The 21,656-nt window shown below is 49.1% G+C and overlaps 8 protein-coding genes across 8 annotated transcripts; 4 read left to right on the top strand and 4 right to left on the bottom strand.

Moving 5' to 3' along the window:
* Window positions 1-59: 59 nt before the first annotated feature.
* CNE04890 (mRNA polyadenylation-related protein, putative) lies at window positions 60-3,328 on the bottom strand. The gene is made up of 7 exons (XM_024657297.1): window positions 3,230-3,328; window positions 2,934-3,058; window positions 2,436-2,883; window positions 1,064-2,389; window positions 835-1,006; window positions 633-773; window positions 60-529 (listed from the first exon to the last, which is right to left on the bottom strand). Exons 2-7 carry the CDS (start codon window positions 3,005-3,007, stop codon window positions 321-323), a joined length of 2,370 nt encoding a protein of 789 aa, XP_024512918.1. The 5' UTR covers window positions 3,008-3,058; window positions 3,230-3,328; the 3' UTR covers window positions 60-320.
* Window positions 3,329-3,561: 233 nt separating this feature from the next.
* CNE04880 (expressed protein) lies at window positions 3,562-5,124 on the bottom strand. The gene is made up of 5 exons (XM_571005.1): window positions 4,940-5,124; window positions 4,819-4,886; window positions 4,701-4,754; window positions 4,546-4,646; window positions 3,562-4,492 (listed from the first exon to the last, which is right to left on the bottom strand). Exons 1-5 carry the CDS (start codon window positions 5,054-5,056, stop codon window positions 3,639-3,641), a joined length of 1,194 nt encoding a protein of 397 aa, XP_571005.1. The 5' UTR covers window positions 5,057-5,124; the 3' UTR covers window positions 3,562-3,638.
* Window positions 5,125-6,450: 1,326 nt separating this feature from the next.
* On the top strand, window positions 6,451-8,682 carry CNE04870 (proline dehydrogenase, putative). Its single transcript, XM_571179.2, has 4 exons — window positions 6,451-7,293; window positions 7,349-7,677; window positions 7,729-7,860; window positions 7,913-8,682. The coding sequence occupies exons 1-4, from the start codon at window positions 6,595-6,597 to the stop codon at window positions 8,562-8,564; spliced, it is 1,812 nt and encodes a 603-aa protein (XP_571179.1). The 5' UTR covers window positions 6,451-6,594; the 3' UTR covers window positions 8,565-8,682.
* Window positions 8,666-13,736, bottom strand: CNE04840 (conserved hypothetical protein). Its single transcript, XM_571003.2, has 4 exons — window positions 13,294-13,736; window positions 12,995-13,239; window positions 11,956-12,936; window positions 8,666-11,899 (listed from the first exon to the last, which is right to left on the bottom strand). Exons 1-3 carry the CDS (start codon window positions 13,506-13,508, stop codon window positions 11,996-11,998), a joined length of 1,401 nt encoding a protein of 466 aa, XP_571003.1. The 5' UTR covers window positions 13,509-13,736; the 3' UTR covers window positions 8,666-11,899; window positions 11,956-11,995.
* On the top strand, window positions 9,567-11,676 carry CNE04860 (conserved hypothetical protein). The gene is made up of 4 exons (XM_571180.2): window positions 9,567-10,306; window positions 10,365-10,693; window positions 10,744-10,875; window positions 10,931-11,676. Exons 1-4 carry the CDS (start codon window positions 9,578-9,580, stop codon window positions 11,070-11,072), a joined length of 1,332 nt encoding a protein of 443 aa, XP_571180.2. The 5' UTR covers window positions 9,567-9,577; the 3' UTR covers window positions 11,073-11,676.
* Window positions 13,737-13,941: 205 nt separating the features above from the next.
* Window positions 13,942-17,827, top strand: CNE04830 (conserved hypothetical protein; the record flags this gene model as incomplete). Its single annotated transcript, XM_571001.1, has 13 exons — window positions 13,942-14,166; window positions 14,227-14,298; window positions 14,355-14,459; window positions 14,515-14,802; window positions 14,850-14,952; window positions 15,004-15,071; window positions 15,138-15,404; window positions 15,461-15,874; window positions 15,924-16,322; window positions 16,381-16,503; window positions 16,566-16,751; window positions 16,820-17,538; window positions 17,591-17,827. 13 exons carry the CDS (start codon window positions 13,942-13,944, stop codon window positions 17,691-17,693), a joined length of 3,072 nt encoding a protein of 1,023 aa, XP_571001.1. The 3' UTR covers window positions 17,694-17,827.
* A 180-nt stretch (window positions 17,828-18,007) lies between these two features.
* On the top strand, window positions 18,008-19,756 carry CNE04820 (conserved hypothetical protein). The gene is made up of 7 exons (XM_570999.2): window positions 18,008-18,424; window positions 18,482-18,577; window positions 18,628-18,703; window positions 18,756-18,955; window positions 19,028-19,172; window positions 19,228-19,514; window positions 19,569-19,756. The coding sequence occupies exons 1-7, from the start codon at window positions 18,113-18,115 to the stop codon at window positions 19,635-19,637; spliced, it is 1,185 nt and encodes a 394-aa protein (XP_570999.1). The 5' UTR covers window positions 18,008-18,112; the 3' UTR covers window positions 19,638-19,756.
* CNE04810 (hypothetical protein) lies at window positions 18,831-21,639 on the bottom strand. The gene is made up of 5 exons (XM_024657296.1): window positions 21,130-21,639; window positions 20,925-21,071; window positions 20,761-20,874; window positions 20,458-20,705; window positions 18,831-20,409 (listed from the first exon to the last, which is right to left on the bottom strand). Exons 1-5 carry the CDS (start codon window positions 21,512-21,514, stop codon window positions 19,714-19,716), a joined length of 1,590 nt encoding a protein of 529 aa, XP_024512916.1. The 5' UTR covers window positions 21,515-21,639; the 3' UTR covers window positions 18,831-19,713.
* Window positions 21,640-21,656: the final 17 nt, after the last annotated feature.

Here is a 21,656-nt window from a genome sequence, read left to right as displayed (position 1 = left end):
AGATTAAAGGCCATGAAAAGAACATGAACACTACGCCCCTTGTTTTGAGACGACTTGCTTTGTTGGCATAAATGATATCCATTGAAAGAGTTTAAAATGCTACTTCCTCTCATCTCCTTAACTCCTCCCTTACGTCCTCCTCCAGAATAAACCATGCTTCCTTCCACCCTGCATTTCCTATCAGCTCTTTTGCCCCCCTCGAAATGCTCTCTTCCCTCTTCCGCTCCATCCCACGCAAAGTTTATCCTCAAAACGTTTGCGCCCACACCTACTTATCTTCTCGCATGATGTCAACGCTAACATCAGAGGACGAACGACTTTTATCCTTGAGTCTGTCCATTCTGCTGAGGACCTCCTTGTACCACACCACCTGGTCCATTGGGCGTAGAATGGGCTGGTGACATTTGTACAGGTGGCGGCGGAGGAGCTTGCTGGTGCGGGTGTTGGCCTTGATGCTGGTGCTGGTGCTGGTGCTGGAACTGCGGTTGAGCGGGAGAAGGACCAGAAAAAGGGATAGTGTGTTGTTGTACTGGATAAACGTCATTCTGGTCAGCATGATCGGCCTTTCACATGCAAAAAGAAGAGAAGGGAAAGATGCATGCATTGAGGAGATAGAGAAGGATGAAACGTACAGGGAGTCTGATGCGGCATAGGAGGCATTTGATTGGGGTAGAACATTTGCGGACCACCGGGTCCTGGGCCTGGCCCAGGACCAGGACGTTGAGGGTTATGAGGGAACTGTTGCATCTGAGGAGGGAGGAAAGCAGGGTTTTCTGAAAAAGTCGTCAGTCGTTCGCGCTCAAAAAAGAAGAGGTGAAAGAGGAAGAGACGCACGAGGCATGCCGTTCTGGAAGTACATTGGCATATTGGGTTGAGGTCCGCCGGGCATCATATGCTGAGGAGGTTGACCCATCGGTTGACCTGGGTGAGGAGAGAAATGCGGGCCTGGGGAGAACATGGGGTTCTGCATACCCCCTGGGACGCCGTATGGTGGAGGCATCCCGGGCTGGAAAACCACATTCCCGTCAGGCATTGAATCGGAATCTGTGAGAAAAAGACTTACTTGGAAACGACCATAGGGAGGGTAGTTGGGGGGCATCCCAGGCATCATGGCAGGTTGAGCCGGGTGAGGGGAGGGTGAAGTCGGGTCATCTTCAAACTGCATCTGCATCTGCGGCGGAGCTGCGGGGCTCATAAAGGGTGGAGGAACGCCAACCTTTCTACCAGGGTAAGGCCATCCGGTCCCAACAGTGTTGGGACGCGGCACAGGTCCATGCTTCCACGGATTGAAATCCTCTCTCGCATTGATATGTGTTTTTTCGGGAAGCTTGTCTCGGAAGAAGGCATTTCCTTTCGGGGCTGTGGCGCTAGCACTCGCATTCGAGGGTCCTGCAGAGGGTTGATTAGGGGCGATAGAAGGGCTAACGGAAGGTTGACCAGGCTTGAAGGGGGCAGCATCAGCCCTAGGTTTAAATACGAATGTGCTCGCGGTAGGGTTGAGCTTGGTGGCTTGGGATGCAAGACTGCCGTTGGAAGGTGCAGGGGAAGTGATGAGTTTTATATCCTGTGTGGCAGACTCTGGTACGGGTACCGCGGGAGCCTTCCGCTTGGCGGGGTTGAACGGTGGGATCTCTGGAATCTTCATCACAATCTTCTTCGGCGGAGCGGGTTTGGGTGCATCGGACTTCACGGAGTTTAAGGTAGCAGGGGATTTGGCAGGTGAGTCTTTCGCGATGGATGACTTGCGTTCCTTTGCTGCTTGAAGGGCACTCGTAGCTTTCGCCTCGATATCTTTCTGCTTTGCCTCGTCCTTTGAGAGGATAGGTAAAATATCTTTGGGCAAAGGGAGGGGCACTTTGAAGTTAGCCTGGAATTTTTTAAAGTCCGCAAGCTGCTTTTCCTTTTCAGACTTCAGGACCGATTGCTTCTTCGCCTCGACCTTTTCTCGCTCTGTCCCAACAAATTGCCTCCACTCGTTGACTACACCGCTCAATTCGGGCTTTGTCTCGGCCGTTACACTTGCACCGTTGACCGTTACCTCGATGTTTTCAGTGATGGGCCTGACAGTCGTACCAGTAACCTTCATTGCCGGAGCTTCGGGCTTGCTCCCAACAGGGTCATCACTGATCCTTCGCTCGGGAACTGGAGGGGCGGTTTCAAGAGCAGCGGGGGAAGCTGTTTTGGCAGGAACTGGGGTGCTGCCATTGGTCTTGGACTCGGAAGTAGGATCAGGTCGAAGAGTGGCAGAACTTTGGCCCATAGCACGTCGAGCACTGGGAGGGACATATGCGTTTGGAGCGCGACTGACGCCAGAGTACTTTTCCTCTTCGTCTCGAGTATCGGTCGCCTGACCTCGCTCCTCTGCAATATGCGCATTCTTACTCGTTTGCTACAAGTTCATCAGCAAAAACACACATCTCATGGAATCTACCCACCCCCATGATCTGTTTGGCCAACCTTTCTGCTTCCTTCTCCCGTTTATGGAAATCGGGTCCGGACTTGTTCAACTTGGTGGTATACAGCTCCTCCTTGAAATCCGTCTTGGCACCAAACAACCTCTCATTAGTCTCAAACTGATCCCATGTGATGTTGTTGGTTGTACCAAATGTCTCAAAGTCTGCGTTCCCGCTCTCACCGTTAGACAGAGGCGGAGGTGAAGGACCATCAGGGACCCAAGGTTGAAGTTCGCGCTCGACAGGGCCGGCGGTCCGGGAGATGTCGGTATCCGTTTGGAAGCCTTTATGCTCACCGTGGACAATCTTGAGATCATGCATGTGGTCGTTAATGCTCATTCTAGGAGTCGGGCTTTGACCCAAGGCAGGGGAACCTCCGCGAGAGTGAGGGAAACTGCCTGCAGGGGGTCCGTTGCGCCAAGCACCTCGTCTGTTCTCGTCAGCGTCGATTACGCAGGATGGTACGAATCGAATGCCCACCTGGCAGAACCTCCTTCCATACCTCCTCGCCCACCGCGGTTTCCGCCTCGTCCTCGTCCGCGCTCGTTAGACATGTTGGGTCGTGACAGTCTAGGTGGGTGGTGGTGGTAGGTAGACGGCGTGCGCTGGAGATGGTTAGCTCATGTATAGCTAACGCCAACGGCTAGGTAGGTGGCAAAAGGAAGGAAGAAAGAGAGAGGAGAACACGTTACGAGAGAAGGTTCGTAATTCAGTGCGGTCGCGGAGGTGGACCGGACAGGGGGATCGGAGGCGCCCGGCCACATGGGAGGACTTACTCTGTATGCTCAGTGTACCCCTGGATGGGGTGCTACGCTGTGGGAAGGTAGAGAGCGTGCGTTGTGCGACGTAGCTGTGGTGTGGCTGGCACAACTTGTTGGCCAGAAGAGCAGCCTTCCTCCCCCCTCACAGCTCGCCCACGCGCATAACGTGATGCTCACCGCCCGCTGCCCACCGGCTCTCGCCATCCGCGCTCACTCGTCCACTTCGGCGTTATCACCTGTGGCACTTGCCAGAATGCGTTCGTCCCTATAGCGACCTCCAAACATACGTATGAGATATGGTGCGTCCTGGCAGGGATTGCTCAAAATGCTTTGAGATGACAGACAACTCTTGTTCGTACATGCTTCTATACAGGACATGCTCTTGCAGTCCTTTCCCGATTCTTTTTAAATGTATGGCTACAATCTAGCACCAGCTCCACATCTGACTTTCAAGCAAAGTGCCCTTTTCCTCCTCAGGCCCGTACCACGCCACACCCAACAAATGTCCGTACATCTCCTGCCTTCGTCCGACCCTTACTTCCCTATCAGGCAACTGCTGCCAAGCATGCACTAAATTACTTGACAAACTGAGATCCCAGACCCAGCCTTCTTCCTGGCCCGCATCGGTAGCAAGCATGTCAAACGCCTGAAGCACAAAAGGCAGCTGGTGAGAATCGAGGTTGGAAATATGTGTGATGAGAAAACGTTCGCCGATTGGAGGACAGGTAACGGCAAAAAGAACAATGGCGTCGTCTGACGGTTTGCCGGAAGGTGATTTGATGCGGATGCCGACAGGCAACGGAGAGGGGGTCTTTTCCATCCAAGAGCCTTTGACAGGTGCGAAAGAAAGAACACCTGGCGTTGATGGATCTTGAACAAAATACGCCCTACGGGAGGTATCGGTCTTCCTCAACCTTTCCTGCATGGCCTCGGAGAGAATTTGACCGATCTCTTCCAAATCATCTTCAAAAAGAAAGTTGAAGCCTTCTGTAGAGCCTGCCGCAGGATGGAAAATCTTCCATATCAATTCAGTATTTTGAGAATCTTCAACGAGCCAGCCAGGTCGTTCAGCACCCATAGAACAACGGGAGTAAAACTTGGAGCCGATGTCGGACCATAGCACAGACCCGATAGCTTTTGGAAGACGGGAAGACACTTCTTCAGCCACTGGAATCACGGGTTGATCTTTGCCCCAAGAGTCAGGGATGGGTGGAAGTGTATTGGCAGGCGCGATATGGCGGTGGAGCAAGCTGAGGAGACGAGTTGCGAAACCTTGGCCTATCAAGACGACTTCATCAGACCGGATCCTCACCAAAGCACAATGAGCTTACGGAGGTGATGCTTTGGCGTCACCACTGAAGCAATACCATACACGTATCCTTCCTCAATGTCACTGGCACCTTGGTGCTTCACCCAACCCTTGCGCCGGTACCTGTCCGACCACATTAGCAAAAATCAAGACACGCATAGAGCTATGAATGCTTACGTCTCACATCCAGCATAGATGTCCCCCTCGGGATCATCGTTTCGAACCAGCACCCTGGTAAGAACGATATATCAGCGATACTTTTCCTACGCATATCTGCAAATCGAGTGTTCCTCACCATGTCACCAACGCATCTTTCCCCCACGCAGCTTCCTTTCTCTCCTTCTCGTAAACCTCCCAATACTCCTAGTTTACATCAGCTGGTATTCTGGCTTATAAATCGACTTGCGGCCGCTTACTTCCCACGACTGCTTCCTGCCCCACATGACGAATCCAGCCCGCGCATGCTGCTCGGCCTGGGCCGGATTGGCAGCTTTGATAGTAAATTCTTGGAGGTGATCGCGAGAATCGGACATGGTGGCAAAGTTTATCTGGAAGCAAGGAATCCGTCTAGCTATATGGGCAGCTTAAAAGAAACAAGAGCAAGAGACGATCAGTTCGTAAGCATTGGTTGAAGGCAACGCTCAAAAAGGGCGCTAGCTGACATCACTATGAAATCGGCCATGTGAATTGCCGGCAAGAAGTCGGCAGAATATGCGGCGGACGCCGAGAAACCGAATTAAACTCGGAAGTAAAAATAAAGTACTTGCCACTGATTACTTGTGGATCTGGAGAGACACAATGCCCTGAAAATGTAGTTTCGGCGGCTACTCAGTATGAAGGCTGAAGATGATACGAGAAAAGTACTCCGGCTATCTTTTGACTCCTTCTCCATCCCAACCTTCGAACAACCCCTGACCGAGGACAAGAGTGTGTTATTTATTGCCTCCTCATGTCAGCCTCCGTCAAGGTTCGTTGGCGTGATGGACTTAAATAGGTGAAGGGACACTCAAAGACAGGAGAACGTACGGGAAAGATCATGTGGAATATACCCCAAATGATTGATCATTTTGATGGTGATGAGGAACCACCGCATGCCTTCCGAAGTGAAAGAAGTCAAAATAATGACGTTGTTGCTACCGGCCCGAATAATTATGAGCCAGAAAATGCAATCAGGTCGAAGTGTAACTTTTCAAGATAATCACCTGGGGATAAGGAGCCAACATAAGAAGTAATCTGAATGCAGAATCAAGGCCAAACAATGGAAATATATGGAATACTTCCCCGCTCTCGTCCTTCATTTACGTTCATCGCTCGCCTGCAATCATTACATCAATCCTCCGTGTTCCACGATCTGACGATGGTTGTAGATGGCCGATAAACAATCCGTACCTTTCCTCAGTCCCCAATTGTTTCGGGCTTTTATTATGTTCGCAATCTCGTAACAAAGAAATCCAACATGGCAGACGTCTTTCACCATCTGTCATCTTCGACCCATCCTTCTCCATCATCAGTCCGAAGCCCGTCAGGCACAGAATAGAGTCAGCGGCCGTTTGCTGTCTACAATCCACATTTTTTATGCGTTTTTTGTGCAGTCTGTGTTGGTCATATGCCTCCCTTGCCTTGATGAGCACCACACGTATTCCACGCATGGCACGCACAGCCAACAAAATGGAGTCAACGAACGAGCCGTCTCCTGCCATTTTATCGTGTCGTCGACGTTTTATTTCGCGGCCGTCAAAACGCTGCCCGCGTCAGGGCCACCGGGAAAGCCGCACAGAAGTTCTTATCACCCCCTAAGATCCCTGACGAATTCCTGTGCTTTTGTGCCTCGGCGTCAGCCGAAGCGGTAATGCCTATGGTTCCTGAGAGGCGATTTGTAGACTCCGTCTTGTGTTGTCCGTCCGTCAGTGGGTGTAGTGGTAAAACAGAAAAGCTCGCTGGCCTCCCTTGTGCCGACTGTTACGCTGGTGGAACATCTTGTTAGAAATAGTCAACATCGCTTTCCCAATCCTTTCTTTCTGCGATCTCCTCTCAAACTCAGTGTAACAACGAACGGTCCACAACGCGCAAGATGTCCGCAATCCGACCGATCATGAGACCTTTTCGAATGACAACTCCTTTTCGACAATCTTCTAGCTTCCGCCAGCTAAGGATTACCTGGGCTCCTTCCTTTGGCGCTGGAAGCAGCCGTTGCCTCACTATCGGCCTTTCTCCTTCCTCTGGTTCTGGGTCCAGCTTTCGCCGCCGACTCCTTTATCCCCTTGCTATCCTCCCTGTTGGCTTGCTCTTACTCCCTGTCCTCTCTGCCGACTCTGAGCCAGATGCCATTCCTGTGCCCACTTCTCTCTCCACTTCTACGACCTCCGAGCTTCTCCGGACTTGGTTCATCTACGCCATCATCTCTATGCCTGGCGTTGTTGACTACTCTCCTGCCGTTCTTAACTTCTTTATCAACTCTTCTTTACGCGGCCCCACTGAATGGTTCGTCCGACACACCTTTTTTGGCCAATTCGTCGCTGGTGAGACCGTAGAGGGATGTATGCCTACTTTGAAGGCTTTCAGGGAGAGGAACGTTGGTGCCATGTTAAACTACTCTGCCGAAGTAGACGAGTCGCAGTTGACCGAGACTGCTCCTTCCAAGGAGGAAAGGAACAGGAAGGAGAGAGAAAAGAAGTTTGAGACTATCATCACTGCTTTGGAGGCTGCTGGAGAATATGAAAGAAGCTTGCCCGTTGACCAGAGAGGTGTTACTGGTTTCGCTCTAAAGATCGTGCGTTCGTTCCTTGGCAAAATCGAAGAAATATGTACTAATATAAATCCTCTAGACTGGCCTTATTGACCCCAACATCCTTGAAAGAGCTTCGTACACCCTTCTCCGATTACGTCCTCTTGCCAAGTCCAATTCTCCCACAGCCCCCAACACTCATCTTTTCGTCCCCTACCCTGGTACTCCCGAAACCCTGGACCGGCAAGTCGTTGCCCGCACTCCCGAGCTTAAGCTAGGTGATGGCAAGGAGCTCCTTGCTTTGAAGGGCAAGTGGGATGACATGGGTGTTTTGGAAAAGGATCCTGGATTGCAAGAGGGTGACCTTGAGGAGCTTAGACAGTTGTGGTACAAGTTGCAGAAGATTGGTCACAAGGCTAAGGAGAACGAGTGAGTTGATTGAACCCAGGCCATCATATTTGTAATGCTGACAGATCTCAGCATCATTCTCTATGTTGATGCCGAGTACACTTGGTACCAGCCAGCTTTGGACGCATACACCCTTCTTCTTTCTCAAGAGTTCAATCGACCTCCCACTTCCAAAGAGGAGATCTGGACTGGTCCTCTGATTTAGTGAGTTCTTCTTTCGAGTGTCTCCCTTTCATCCTTAACTAACCCATTGCAGCGGTACTTATCAGACCTACCTCTGCCGTCAACCCACACACCTTATTCACGCCATACAACACGCCGAAGTCAACGGCTACGCCCTCGGTGTCAAGCTCGTCCGTGGTGCCTACTTTGAGCAAGAACGCAAGAAGTGGTCCGACGAGGGCCGTGTCGGTGCCGCTCCCATCTGGCCCAACAAATCTGCTACTGACGTCGCTTACAATGGCTCTATCTCCACCATCATGACCACTCTCGCCTCCCAACTTAAGTCTCCCCACCCCGAGCTCGCTTTGAGCGTTGCGTTCGGTACCCACAACCCTGAGTCTTGTGATCTCGTCTGCGAGAACTTGCTCAGGAACGGCCTTGCCAAGGAAGTAGGGGAAGCGAAGATGTTGAGGTTGAGAGAGGACGTGCGGGGTAAGGTTAGGATTGCACAGTTGCTGGGTATGAAGGACGACCTCACAGATCGTATGGCCAGAAAGTTCGTCAATGATGGCAAGCCCGTTGCTCTCAAATACATGGCATACGGCAAGCTTTCAGAGGTTATGCCTTACCTTGGTAGGCGGGCGATTGAGAACAAGAGTTTGATGAGCGGTGATCACGGTGCAGCAGCAGAAATGAGGCGAGTGGCGGCCGAGTTAAAGAGAAGATTTTTTGGTGGCTCAGTATAAGGCGCTCAAGTGGAGATGTAAGGTGTAACAGAGTCCCGTCAGTAGTATCCGTCATCTTTTGGGGGTTTCTTGTGTTTAGATATAGACTGCCATGTACTGTACAATGCATAATTACAGCTATTACAGAAGTTGCGGCATCATGATGCTGGTATTATATCGTACCAGTAATTTTTTGTTTGAATGGAGCGACACCTTGGGGAATGGACTTGGTATATGATGGGTTTTGGTGTATATTATCTATAGTAATGGGGCATTCCTAAGGTTCACGCAGTCGCACATTTGGTTTTGAAAAGGCGAGTCAAACATCTCCTTGATAACAGTAGCCACAGTTGGTAAGAGAATGGGATACAGCTGATCTTCCGATAGTGTCATCGTACAGAGACATAAATGAATCTTTTTACGTAGTGCTTGCAACACGGCTCTCTCTTCTTCTCTTTATTCAGTTATTAACGAGTAAGTCTTACATACACTACTGCCCACATATCATGTTGACAGCACATATCCTGTACCTTGCCACATGGTTCTTGCGACTCCGGAATCAGTCCTCAGATGGCGCTTAGGACTGACGAAAATCATGTCAAGATATAAATGATCGATCGGTCGTTCGTGACAATTCCTTCGTTAGTGACGGAACAATTACTGCGCACCCTGCACGATACACGTCGGCTGTTCCGAAAATTAAAACCGCCACACTCGGCTTTTTCTTCTAATACCGCGATAAGATACTGCCATCACGAGATAGCAGCGGGCGGCATGTGCCTGGATCCTGGGAAGCTAGAAGAGGCAGCCTTCCCTCTTCGAACTCCGTCCGAGGGAGCTTTCAATGCCGTGAACTGACCACGGTGATAAAGCGGATTCGTCCACTAGTCAATTTTGGCAGAGGCCGCCTTGGATTAGAGTTTGCCTTATTATCTGTGTGAATTACGCACAGCTGCGTGCTTGGCATATATAAATATAGTGAAGAAATGTGAATCATGATCTGTCAGATCATCGTCAACCAAGCCTCCCTCAACATGCGTGCTTCCCGCTTCGTGATCCCATCCACACAACCTGTCCGTTTTAGAAGACAGTTCAGACCAGCTTGGATACCTTCACTTGGGACTGGTTATGATAGTTGTTGTGTATATTCCACCACCACTTCTTCCTCCATTTCTTCTGATTCTGGCTCTGAATCGGGCCCTAGCTCTGGTTTTAGCTCCCGCCGCTTCCGTCGTCGTTATCTCTACCCTCTCGCATTTCTCCCGGCCGGTTTTCTTCTTGTTCCCACGCTCTCAGCTGAGACCGAACCATTTCCTGGTGCTGGCTCCTCTTCCCTTCAAATCGCATCTACAGCCCAGCTTCTTCGAACATGGCTAGTTTACTCGCTCATTTCCTTCCCAGGCGTCGTCGACTACTCTCCAAAGATATTATCCATCCTTATTAATTCTCCTTTGCGCCTGCCCACAGAATGGTTCGTCCGGAACACTTTCTTCGAGCAATTTGTTCCAGGTGAGACTGTGGAAGACTGCATTTCGTCTTTGAAAGCCCTGCGCACTAGGGGGATAGGGGCAATGTTAAACTACTCTGCTGAAGTTGATGAATCTCGGTTACAAGACGATAATACTTATGGAAAGGAGGCAAGGCGCCAGAGAGAAAGGAAGCACAGGCTAGAGCAAGTCATGATGGCATTGGAAAAGAGTGGAGAATATGAAAGAAGTCTGCCTGTCGAACAAAGAGGTGCCACCGGCTTCGCTCTCAAGGTTGTGAGTTTTCAAGATGTTTCTTTCGATGAACAAGAGTGGACGGATAATGCTCTTTCAGACCGGTATCGTTGACCCCAATGTCCTTGAGCGGGCCTCTTACACTTTGCTTCGTCTACGATCCCTGGCCGAATCCAGCTCCACTAACGCCCCAAACACCCCTCTTTTTGTACCTTACCCATGTACCCCCGAATCTCTCGACTGTCAAGTCCTTGCTCGTACACAAGACCTCAATTTCGGCGATCCAAGAGAACTGTTCGCTTTGAAGGATAAATGGGATGATATCGGAGTATTGGAGACTGATCCAGGGTTGAAAGAAGATGATCTAGAAGTACTTAGCGACCTTTGGTACAATTTAAGGAAGATTGGGGAAAAAGCTAAAGAGAACGAGTAGGTACTTCCAGGTTTCCACTTTTTGGGTAATATCTGACCTCTTGAAGCGTTGTGCTCATCATTGATGCCGAGCACACATGGTACCAGCCAGCCTTGGATGGCTACACTCTCCTCTTGTCTGAAGTATTCAATAAGCCTCCAAAGTCAAAGAGTGAGAAGTGGAATGGCCCTCTTATCTAGTGAATTTCCCATCCTTGGTCATTTTCGAAAGCTAAATTGACCTCGCTGTTTTAGCGGGACCTACCAGTCATACCTACGTCGTCAACCAACCCACCTCATGCACGCAATCCAACATGCAGAGGCCAACGGTTTACGCTCTCGGTCTCAAACTCGTCCGTGGTGCCTATCACCTCCAAGAACGCAAGAAATGGCTTGATGAAGATCGCCTGGGTGCGGACCCCATCTGGCCCAACAAGCCTGTCACCGATGTCTCTTACGACGGTTCCATCTCCACCATCCTCACCACCCTCTCTGATCAACTCAAATCTTTTCACCCCGAACGAGCGCTAAGCGTCATTTTCGGTACTCACAACCCCGAATCTTGTGATATCATCTGTGAGAATCTGCTTAAAAACGGCTTGGCTGAAAAGGGATCCAGTGGGTTGATGAGATTGAAGAAGGACGTGAGAGGTAGAGTCAGGATAGCGCAGCTGTACGGCATGAAGGACGACCTTACAGATCGCAACGCTGCTAGATTCGTTAACGACGGTCAGCCCGTCGCTTTCAAGTACATCGCCTATGGCAAGCTCGAGGAAGTCATGCCTTTCCTCGGTAGGAGGGCATTTGAAAACAAGAGCTTGATGAGCGGAGAGCAAGGCGCCGCTGGTGAAAGGAAAAGGGTTACTCAGGAGTTGTGGAGAAGGTATTTAGGGCGATCTTCTTCTATCGTCCCCGCTTGCGCAGCTTAAGTTGGACCAAGAATACTTTGGTCATATTATCTCTTGGTTGTCTTCAGGTGTTGAAGTATAAACGTATGAAAGTCAATATTGATATATAGGCGCGGTATGTCCTGGAAATCTTCAAACATCCCCTCCTTCTAATCCCTGAGCGACAACCTCTGACAGCTGCAATGTCCTCCTTGGGCATCATGAGGACCCTATGATACGATCAGTTAAATCATGCCAGCTTCACTTCGCTCGCGGTCGTGCCCGATTGAGCTGCTGAGATGGTATACAGCTTGCGATCAAGCGCATCGTTGTTGGTCTGGCAAAAGGTTTAATAGGTTGATTACCTAATGCCTGAACCTTTTTTGCACATACCGTTCTGACCGTTGATTCTATGTAATGACGGCCGGGATACCTAGCCCTTCTCCCCTTCTTCAAGTCTTTTTTCTCTTCTCTTCCGCCATGCTGGGCCAAAGCGCATTTGTACTCCAACAAACGCCAACGACAATGCCATTAGACATGCCCATAGTGTAAATGTGAAACCAACACCCAAAGTATTGATCGACGGTTCTACCGAAGCTGTTGCACCGGCACCCATCAGACATCTGGCGAGGTTGAGAGCGGCTGTAGCAGATGCGCTTGATTTGGGGAATATGTCGACGATAAAGGTACTAATAACGGCTTGGATGGACATCGCTGCCCATGCTAGGACAAAAGATGCGACAATAGGGGACGCCATGTGTACCTTTTGATCCAACGTCCAGCCAAACCATAGGACTGCGGCGCACTGGAACGGAGACCAGAACCAGACAGTACGAAGCCGGGCTTGCTCAATGGGGAAGTCTGATGTAGGTCCGGAAAACTTTTTCTTGAAATGCTGGTAGTCATAGTCGAGGAACCGACCAATTGAAAGAGTACCGAGCATACAGCCAAAGCCGTTGGCGATAAAAGTAAGACCAATCTCAATTTCGTTCAGGTTGTAAATGCTCTTGAACAGAGAAGATTGGGCTGTAATCGCCATCTGCCATGTTGCGTAATGTAGAGAGAGAAAGGAAAGCGTTAAAAAAACGTCAGGTACAAAGAGAATGCGCAAAGGGGCTATCCAGTCCGGTCGTATGGGTGTTGCTGAAGTTATAGGGGGTAGGGTTTTGTCCCTCGAAGCTAGGAAATGCTCCAAAGGCGTTCGTGATCGAGCAGGAGGGTAGATAGCACCGTTGCCTACTATACGCCTCAAAGTTTCCGGCAGAAATAGTGCCAGAATTAGAAGGAATATCCCTGCGTAAATGACAAAAAACCAAAAGATGGCCCACCAGCCTAATGTTTGAGCAAAAATACCGCCTAAAACAGGTCCAATAGCTGCTCATGGTTAGCATCAGTTCCAAGCAGCTATTGCGACTCAGACGCTTGTATTCACCTAATGGAAGTAGAAGACCTGTTTGAAAGAAGCCCATATAGCTTCCCCGCTCTTTCCTGTCTGCCACATCTCCAATGATGCCTGAGCCGATTGCAATGGTACTTGCGCTTCCGGTACTTTGCAAACACCGCAGGATGACAAGCTGGTAATAGTGCTTGACTAACGCAAGGCCAATGCAAGCAGAGAAGAATACCGTAAGTGTGGATATGAGGACCAGTCGTCTGCCATAAGCGTCAGAAATGGCACTAAGACCCGTTAGCATGTCACTGCAGGTTCCGTTTGAATTGCAATCGTCTTACCCCCAAAATGTCGGAGTGATAGCTTGGAAGATCATATACGTCGTCACCGTCAAATTAATGTTTTCAATAGAGGTGCCAAGGGAGGTAGCCATGACTGGAATAGCAGGGAAATATATATTAGATGCAAAGCCACTGAAGGAGGCTGAGAGAGATGCAACGACGACGAGCGACAGCTTTTGCCATTTGGTGAAGGTAGTATAAGGCGGCTCCGCCATCTTGGGACAGGATCTTCTGGGAGAATTGAAGAAACCGGGGGGTAGCCGTAAGATCAATCGCTTGAGCCCTGATCGCTTTCGCTGGGGAAACGCATGCGTGACGATATCATGCTGTACTACGCAAGGGGTTATGTCGTCGTTCTCGCTATATTTTAGGTTTATCTCTCAAAGCCCCCGGAGACCCGATGTGATATGGCATTTTGAAGAGCGACGATTGTTGTTGTCATCATGTTTGATTGTTGTTGTTTGTTGCGTCGTTGTTGTTGTTGTTGTTAGTTTGATGAGTGTGATGATTGTTAATATTATTTATTTGTTATTTATTTATTGTTGCAACATAAACAACAACACGTACTCAATAATTCCTAAACGCGACTGCCTTCACTTGTTACTTCTCTACAATATTGCTCATACGGCGTATTATACACAATAATCAATGACAATGGCTCCACCTCCAGCAACGCCGAGTGCTTCCTCCAAACCGCGTCTCCCCCCCAAAAGCGCAGCAACAGCGCCTGCTACCGGCAGAGTCACTCGTCTTCGGGCTGCTAAAGAGGCCGTTGCAAGTCCTGCAGAAACCTCAAGACAACCAGGCTTCCTCACAAAAGGAAAAGAAGGGTTTAGAAAGGTATCAGGGAAGATTGGACAGAAAGAGAAGGTGGTAAGTTGCCGAAAACGAAAGAATTCAATTGCAATCTTGACGAATTTCGTCTGTTTATAGGCACCGACACCGAGAGCAAAGCTTGCCGCACAACCCATTTCTAAACCTGAAGCAAGTGCTGAGAGTCTAAAGGTACAGATAAATAGCGCTTTCAAAGCCCTGTAACAACTGCTGACAACGACAATCAGGCGTACTTGAGAATACGGCCGCCTCCGGTCCCAGATTTGGTTTCGACAGCCCGACCGTATCTCGAGATTCAGTCAGAGACTGATGTGTTGATGCGCGCTCCTGCAGTCAGTCCATTATAAGTCGAGTTGGTGGAAAATTAATAGACTGATATAATTCCAGGAGAATGCTCGGCACCACATTCCTAGACCACCCCATCTCTTCTCATTCGATCGAGTCTTTCCTCCCGATACGGCTCAATCTCCCTTTTTCACGACTACTACTCTTCCCCTTGTGGAGAAACTGTTACAAGGAGAGAATGGTCTTCTATTCGCTTATGGTGTAAGCAATAGCGGGAAGTCGTATACCATTCAAGGTGGGAATACAACATCGACGACGGAGAGAGGTGTGCTTCCTAGGGCCATTGATGTCGTTTTCAATTCAATCGAGGGTTCAGAAAGCAAAGCAAACGTGAGTGCATTATCTCATCAGTGACAGTTGCTAATATCTCTTCTCAGCTTCAACCTCAAGGCCTTGCAGATGTGGTCTTGTGCGACGAAGTTGATGGCTCCCTGAACATTGTTGACCCTCTGGCTGCAACGGAACCGAGGACAGACGAAGGTTAGAGAGACCCGTTGCGTTTTTTGCGGCTGAGCTAACATTCTCCTCCAGCCGTGAAGGTCGATAAAAACTTCTCTTATGCTGTTTTTATATCGTACGCTGAGGTGTATAATGAGAAGGTTCGTGATTATCTTTTTCGCATAAACGTGTGTAAACCGGCAATACTCATATGTCCTTGGCCATAGATTTTCGATCTCCTCGAAGCTGTACTCCCAACATCCTCTCCGTCAGCTTCCATTTTTCCTCGCCCCAGAGCAACTTATGACAAGTTTCCTCGAACATCTCACATGCAAGGTATTCCATCCGTCCTTAATTCCTCCTTTAACATGGCTGCCATGGCGAATGGTGGTGGAGGTGTGCTCAAGAGGCAGGCCCTTAGCTTGAAGAATGATCCTGATGGAAATGGAAAATATATCGCTGGGCTGAAAGATGTCCGTGTGCGAACCAGAGAAGTGAGTCATTTCAACCTTCACCAGGCTCGAGCTAAATTCAAGCTCTTGCCTTGTAGGAAGCTCTTGCGGTCTTCCGATCTGGCCAGAACGCTCGGCAAGTATTCGGTACCCTCGCGAACCGAGAATCCAGCCGAAGTCATGGCATTTTCACCATCAAAGTCGTCCGTGTCCACAATGGCGCACCGGAGGACCCCGATTCCGCTCAAGTCTCCCGCCTCGCCATTGTTGATCTCGCTGGCTCTGAGAGGAATAGGAACACGCATACTACTGGTGACAGATTGAAGGAGGCGGGTAACATCAACAAGTCGCTCATGGTGTTGGGTCAATGCCTTGAAGTACTGCGGTCGAATCAGCAAAAGTTGTCAGCATCCTCTGCCGTGGGAGTCAAGAAAAGGATTGCGGTCGTACCGTTTAGACATTCAAAATTGACAGAGATCTTCCAAAACTTCTTTGTTGGTGATGGGCGAGCAGTAAGAGCGATCACCCTCCCTCCAGCATGTAATCTGACCGGAAACATAGGTTATCATCATCAACGTCAATCCATACGACACAGGCTTCGACGAGAACTCGCATGTCATGCGGTTTTCCGCTTCTGCCCGCGAAGTGCAGACCACCGCTTCCAATCGAGTCGGCCTCCCACTCCTCAAACGTCAAATTAGCACCCAGTTTAATGCTTTCAAACATGCTGTCAGCGCGCCTATGAAAATCAAGGTGACTGTTCCGGTCATCCCGAAAGATGATGGTGCGGCGAGCCAGGCGATGAAAAGTAAGATTTTTGCGGAAAGGGAGAGTCAAGGTTTTGTCATGGTTGAGGAAGAGTTGGAAGTCAAAGAGGAGGATGCGGAGGATGAAGATGAGGAGGACAAGGATCTGCTTGTAGAGTATCTGTTTGATCAGCTCAAGGAAATGAAAACCAGAGTGAGTATCTCTCGACGATTTCAACTAATGTATGAGGAATATTACTAATAATGATTAGCTTTATGAATCCGAAATGCGGGCGGCTGCCATCGAAGTTGAAGTACGCGAGGAAGTTGCCCGAGAGATGCAAGAGGCAATGCAAAGAATGCACAAAGAATTTTCTCAGCGATTGAACGAACATGTAAGTTGATCTTTTCCTATATCTATCCAGCATAATCGTTAATCGGATGTGTTCATCTCCAGGTCGCAGCGAGCGAGCTCAAAGCTGACCGAAAGATCGACATTGTCATGCGTACTATGACGCCTGCTGTATCACGTATCGCTCGATATGAACTCTCTCCTGCCGAATCTTCATATGCGGATCGCGATGAGTCGCGAGATGACCTGAGCATAGAGAAGAGCTTTGAGTCCGCCATTGATGAGTCTTTGGTAAGTCGAATTTCGGAGGCTTTTAACTGGAAGATGGTACCGGTCAAGTGCTTATTCTATTCTTATAGCTTGTTTCTGGCGACGATTCCATGGTTTCCTCCCACTCCGATCCTTTCCTTGCCAAACCTGCATCCACTATCCCTAAGCTCACAATTTCTCGTGACTCCACAAGTCACCGTACACTAGCTGATCGGGAGAGTGATAGAGAAATGATAAAAGAGGAGGTTAAGAAACATGACGAAGAGTATGAAGATGAGCTTACCAGGAGCGAGGATGAGAGATCTATGGTGCATGAAAATGAAGAGAAGGAGGGTATTGAAGAAGAAGAAGAAAAGGAAAATGATGAGGAGGAAGAAGAAAGTGAGGAGGAAGAGGAGAAAGAGGAAGAGGAGGAAGAGGAGGAAGAAGAGGAAGAGGAAGAGGAAGGACCCGATTCGGATGGCTCGGCATTTACCATCTCTGACGAAGAAGTTTCAGAAGATGATGAGAGCGAGCCTTCCCCACCTCGTCGTCTATCTAGTGTCAAGCGCAAGGATAGCAACCCCATCAAGCGTATTCCTGCCAAGGTTCCTTCCAGGCTGCAGGCATCTAGCCCACTAACTCCCGGAGCTGTCAAGGGAAACAAGATGACCCACGACGCGACCTCAAAGGCAACTTCTAAGACAGAGAAGTCTCGGGAGCCTGTGTTCGAGACTCCAGGCCCTCTGAGCGTGAGAGTGGGACAACTTCAGCTTGGCGATGATGATGACGATGAGTTGCCGATAAAGACAACGGTGAAGAAGAAGAGGTGAGTTCTGCACTCAAATCCGTGACTAATATCCATGCTGATACTCTGACAGGACGCTTGGGAAAAAGAAGGTCGTGACTGAGGATGATATGGAGAGGAATGATATGGATATCTCTGGAGCAGAAGTCAAGAGACTGATTCGCGGGGCCAAGTAATAAGAGGACGAGAGGACGGATGAAGTCGATGACAAACTCTCTGTGTAACGATTGTATATATACCCTAATGTATTTTGTTACGACGTAGGCCGTATACGCACCGTCTGGGGAAAACTGACCGGTTTCCCACCGCTCCCACATGCATAAAACATGAACTGACGAACACAAGGCCAGTTCTTCCTTCTACGTAGTACGTACTTTCTGGTTTGTTGTTGTGTTCTCAGCACCAGTTGGTCGCGCGGACGCAAATATCGGACCGATCTTTATCTATCATCCCGGACACCGGCCCGGAGATATATGCTTCGTCCCATCATCCCATGTCCCTTCTTCTCTATCCACCTCCATGCATCCTCTGAACTCCCTCTCCTTGCCAAGCGCGCTCTATTTAGTCACAAAACAGCCCGAATAACCTCGCCTTCATGACTCCTCCCAGATCGCTACTACGATATATCACCAGTATGTCTTCTAAACAACCCTTCGTCGCTCGGTGGGGTATTCTTGGATGTGGTTGGATTTCATCCGAATTTACCAAAGATATCGGCCGTCCCATGGCCTCAAGAAACGTCACAGACGTCTCTCATGCCATTGCTGCTGTTGGGTCCCGTTCGCTTTCCAAAGCAGAGGATTTCATCAGCAAATACTGTCCCAATGGAGCTGCGGGTCAACAAGATGGACTTGTGGACTTCAAGCCCAAAGCATACGGTTCATACAAAGGCGTTGTGGAGGATCCTGTGAGTGTGTTCAATAAGAGGTGTTGACTCCTCCGACTGACTGAGTGGATGACATAGAATGTCAACATTGTGTATGTGGGTAGTATGAACATTGCTCATTATGAGGATGCCAAGCTCGCTTTGGAAGCTGGCAAAAACTGCCTTCTGGAGAAAGTAGGCTCGATCCAGAGTTATGGTCTTCTTTAAGTAACTTCTCATGGTAGCCAGCAACCCTCAATGCCGCAGAGTGGAAGCACCTTGTCTCAATTGCCAAAAAGAACGATGTTTTCCTTATGGAAGGTAAGTTTGAAAACCACAGAGTCAGAAACAAACCACCGACTTGCTGCTTCAGCCGTTTGGACCCGATTCAACCCCGTTATGTTAGCCATTCAGAAAGCTATCCATGAAGACAACCTTATCGGTGAGATCAGATGCATGTACTCGGACCTCGCCATGGACGCCTACAAGAAACGACCTAATACAAACCGACTGTTCGCTGCTGAGCTTGGCGGTGGTAGCCTCCTTGATCTTGGACCTTACCCTCTCGTGTGGGTAAGTTCTCAGTCCATACTTCGCCCGTTGTGGCGAAAGGTTGGCTGACATATCGTGCGGAACCATATGTAGACAATGATGATCCTCTACCGCCATCCTATGAATCAGCTCACACCTCCTGACAAGGTTGGCAGTACGATGCTACAACACCACACTGGTGTCGACCTTGCAACCAGCATCACCTTGACCTTCCCTAAGTTGAACGCCGTGTCATTCTGTAAGCTGACATTATATCAAGGCTTCATCGGCGTACGAATTGACAATCTTTGTAGGCACGACAAATCTTCTCTCCAATGTTCAAAAATATCAAAATACCCGTATCGTTGGCTCCAAGGGAGAGATCCTCGTTCATGGCCTCACTTCTCGCCCTCAAAAGTATACTATCCGTAGACTTCTTAACCCCGAGATTGAGGACGGGGACTACGAGGATGAGACAATCGATATGACTTTCGATGGGTTTGGGCTGTATTGGGAAGCCGATGCTGTGGCCAGGTGTCTGAGAGACGGGTTGAAGGAGTGTCCGAGCATGCCGCATGCGGAGACGACGATGACTATGGAGGTGAGGATACTACCACAGTGCAGTTTTTAAGCCTTTAGCTGACAGGAAGTTCAGATTTTCGACAAGGTCAGGAAAGAGGGTGGTTATGAGTTCCTTCCTGGGTTGGAGAAAGTCAAGGCGTAAAGGACTTTGGTAGGAGTCAAGACTTGTGGGAGTCATGTCACTGTATGAATGTATAATAAATCAACAGCAATATAGATTAATCTTTTAATTCCCACTTTGGTTCTTCTTTGTAATACATCTCCTTATGCGATCCATACCATCCAATCTTGTTTCCCCACGCATCCGTATCTCGCTCTTGGAATCCAGCAGGACTTGAATCCGGTATCTCCCCTTCCGCCAAATCACTTAATTTGAGTTTCTTGACCCAAACAGGTATCCATGTGCCTCTCAAATCATCCCATGATGCCTCTCCTGCGTATTGGCCGGAGCTATCCGCTTGCGCAAGAGTTTCTTGTCTCAAAACAAGGTCCAATGCCGAGCGGGTCAGGAACTGACCTCGGTACTCCCAAATCTCCTCGGAACTGTCCGATCCTGCCACTGACACTGCCGAAGAGGACGGAGCCCGTGTGGGCTTGGCAGTGGTGTCGGTCGGTGTGGCGTCGAAAGATGACAATCCGGATAAAGGTGTTACAGGTGTACTGACTCCGGTACCAAAAAGGGTCTGAAGCTCCTTCATATCTATGGATTTGAATTCGGAAGCATTAGGAGACGAAGGAAATGAAGATGAGGGGGATAAGACAGCGGGCGATAATATAGACGTGTCGGCTGCGTATCCAGGCATGGGTGGAGGGGTTGGTGTACTGGCCCCCGTTGTAGCTGAACTCCCTACCACACTATTTACAATAATAGTCTCAGGAGTGATCTCTTTGCTTGATTCCATTCTCAATTCTAACTGTGATGGTCTCAGTTTACCTTTTCAGTCACGTCCCACCATATTTACCTGTCTTAACAAGGCGCCCAAGTCCCTATAGGCATTTTCAGCCGTTTGATCATCCAAGAAATCGACAGACAACGCAGCACTTATAGCAAAAATGGATTCGACAGCACCTCGAAAAGTTGTAAGATTGCTCTTTTGGTCAATAGCCTTGTCCAGCATATGCTGAATAGATGCAGCGTAGGAGAGGTCGACAATTTTGGCGTACCATACTATGTTAGAGATCAGGCAGACATCAATCAAGTAGTCTGGGCCTGAGTAATGTGATTAACGTCAGTGGTAGTCCAGTGATGGTTTATAAGGATTCACCCTCTTGTAAGACTTGTACAAGCGTCACCAGCGTATCCCTTGCCACAGTATCCGGTAGATCGGCCAGATTGTTGATCTCTCCATCAACTTTAGCATAGATCTGTTGAAGAGTGACTGTCCGACTATTAATTACCGTTTTTGCCCAGAGATAGGAAAAGGCATACGAAGAGATGGGAAAGGCCTAGACTCGATGTACGGCTTCATTTCATTAATCTCATGCCTTTGAGTCTCTAGTAGATTCATCATCTGTCCAAGTAAACGGGAGTTGGGGGCCATTCCGAAAGCTGTTTGCAGCAACTTCTCCAGATCGTCTAACAATTTGACCTTTGCATTAATGTTGAGAGAAAAGCCCCCGGAGGCCATACTCACTGATAGCTTCGTCATTCGCCTGAAGGACTGCTTCAACAAGACCAACCCTCTCATTAATGGACAATGAGCTTGTAGTGATAGTATCTCCAGTCCTATAATTTCTGCCCTCATGAAGGTAAGGCGTAATCATGCCCTCTTCCCCTGACTGTCCACGATCTTCCAGAACCCGGAGTAGTCGCGGAATAGTGCTCTCCGTCTCTTCGTTATTGTCAATCATGAGCTGCCCTTGTAAAGCATCAGGGAGGGTTCCAAGATCCTCCGGTTGCGGATTGTATTCTGAGTAATAACGGGTAGTAAATGGCGACTCTCTTGACCTTTTCCGGGGCCGGGTCGATCGGTTCGAAGATGGTGATGGCTTGAAAATGGATTTGAGAAAGCTTCGCATGGTTGCGCTTCTTTTCCAGCTTGATCTTCGTACCTAAGGAGATGGGCAGCGTCTTTGGAGCCAAAGTCAACTATAAAGAGATTTTTGGGTTAGCAACACGTGAATAATAGCCAGTAAGTAGATTTTCTCAAAGGAGCGAGCA

This window comes from Cryptococcus neoformans, assembly GCF_000091045.1.
Source record: "Cryptococcus neoformans var. neoformans JEC21 chromosome 5 sequence".
NCBI classification, from domain to species: Eukaryota; Fungi; Basidiomycota; class Tremellomycetes; order Tremellales; family Cryptococcaceae; genus Cryptococcus; species Cryptococcus deneoformans.
Note: the sequence above shows the minus strand (reverse complement) of the source record. Positions and strands in the feature narration are given on the sequence as shown.

Excerpts from the sequence above, each read along its gene's own strand:
- CNE04890 (XM_024657297.1), bottom strand. The coding sequence starts at position 3,007 with ATGTCTAACGAGCGCGGACGAGGACGAGGCGGAAACCGCGGTGGGCGA. Across the intron at positions 2,884-2,933 it reads ATGGAAGGAGGTTCTGCCAG|ACGAGGTGCTTGGCGCAACG; the intron begins GTGGGCATTCGA and ends TGACGAGAACAG. Across the intron at positions 1,007-1,063 it reads CTCCCTATGGTCGTTTCCAA|CCCGGGATGCCTCCACCATA; the intron begins GTAAGTCTTTTT and ends GTGGTTTTCCAG.
- CNE04880 (XM_571005.1), bottom strand. The coding sequence starts at position 5,056 with ATGTCCGATTCTCGCGATCACCTCCAAGAATTTACTATCAAAGCTGCC. Across the intron at positions 4,887-4,939 it reads GCAGGAAGCAGTCGTGGGAA|GAGTATTGGGAGGTTTACGA; the intron begins GTAAGCGGCCGC and ends GATGTAAACTAG. Across the intron at positions 4,493-4,545 it reads GACGCCAAAGCATCACCTCC|GCCAAGGTTTCGCAACTCGT; the intron begins GTAAGCTCATTG and ends TCGTCTTGATAG.
- CNE04870 (XM_571179.2), top strand. The coding sequence starts at position 6,595 with ATGTCCGCAATCCGACCGATCATGAGACCTTTTCGAATGACAACTCCT. Across the intron at positions 7,678-7,728 it reads CACAAGGCTAAGGAGAACGA|CATCATTCTCTATGTTGATG; the intron begins GTGAGTTGATTG and ends GACAGATCTCAG. Across the intron at positions 7,861-7,912 it reads TGGACTGGTCCTCTGATTTA|CGGTACTTATCAGACCTACC; the intron begins GTGAGTTCTTCT and ends AACCCATTGCAG.
- CNE04860 (XM_571180.2), top strand. The coding sequence starts at position 9,578 with ATGCGTGCTTCCCGCTTCGTGATCCCATCCACACAACCTGTCCGTTTT. Across the intron at positions 10,307-10,364 it reads CCGGCTTCGCTCTCAAGGTT|ACCGGTATCGTTGACCCCAA; the intron begins GTGAGTTTTCAA and ends ATGCTCTTTCAG. Across the intron at positions 10,876-10,930 it reads TGGAATGGCCCTCTTATCTA|CGGGACCTACCAGTCATACC; the intron begins GTGAATTTCCCA and ends TCGCTGTTTTAG.
- CNE04840 (XM_571003.2), bottom strand. The coding sequence starts at position 13,508 with ATGGCGGAGCCGCCTTATACTACCTTCACCAAATGGCAAAAGCTGTCG. Across the intron at positions 13,240-13,293 it reads ATCACTCCGACATTTTGGGG|TGCCATTTCTGACGCTTATG; the intron begins GTAAGACGATTG and ends AACGGGTCTTAG. Across the intron at positions 12,937-12,994 it reads AGGTCTTCTACTTCCATTAG|CTATTGGACCTGTTTTAGGC; the intron begins GTGAATACAAGC and ends AACCATGAGCAG.
- CNE04820 (XM_570999.2), top strand. The coding sequence starts at position 18,113 with ATGACTCCTCCCAGATCGCTACTACGATATATCACCAGTATGTCTTCT. Across the intron at positions 18,956-19,027 it reads GACCTTACCCTCTCGTGTGG|ACAATGATGATCCTCTACCG; the intron begins GTAAGTTCTCAG and ends AACCATATGTAG. Across the intron at positions 19,173-19,227 it reads GTTGAACGCCGTGTCATTCT|GCACGACAAATCTTCTCTCC; the intron begins GTAAGCTGACAT and ends CAATCTTTGTAG.
- CNE04810 (XM_024657296.1), bottom strand. The coding sequence starts at position 21,514 with ATGCGAAGCTTTCTCAAATCCATTTTCAAGCCATCACCATCTTCGAAC. Across the intron at positions 21,072-21,129 it reads GGCGAATGACGAAGCTATCA|ACGATCTGGAGAAGTTGCTG; the intron begins GTGAGTATGGCC and ends TCAAATTGTTAG. Across the intron at positions 20,875-20,924 it reads TAGGCCTTTCCCATCTCTTC|TCACTCTTCAACAGATCTAT; the intron begins GTATGCCTTTTC and ends ATAGTCGGACAG.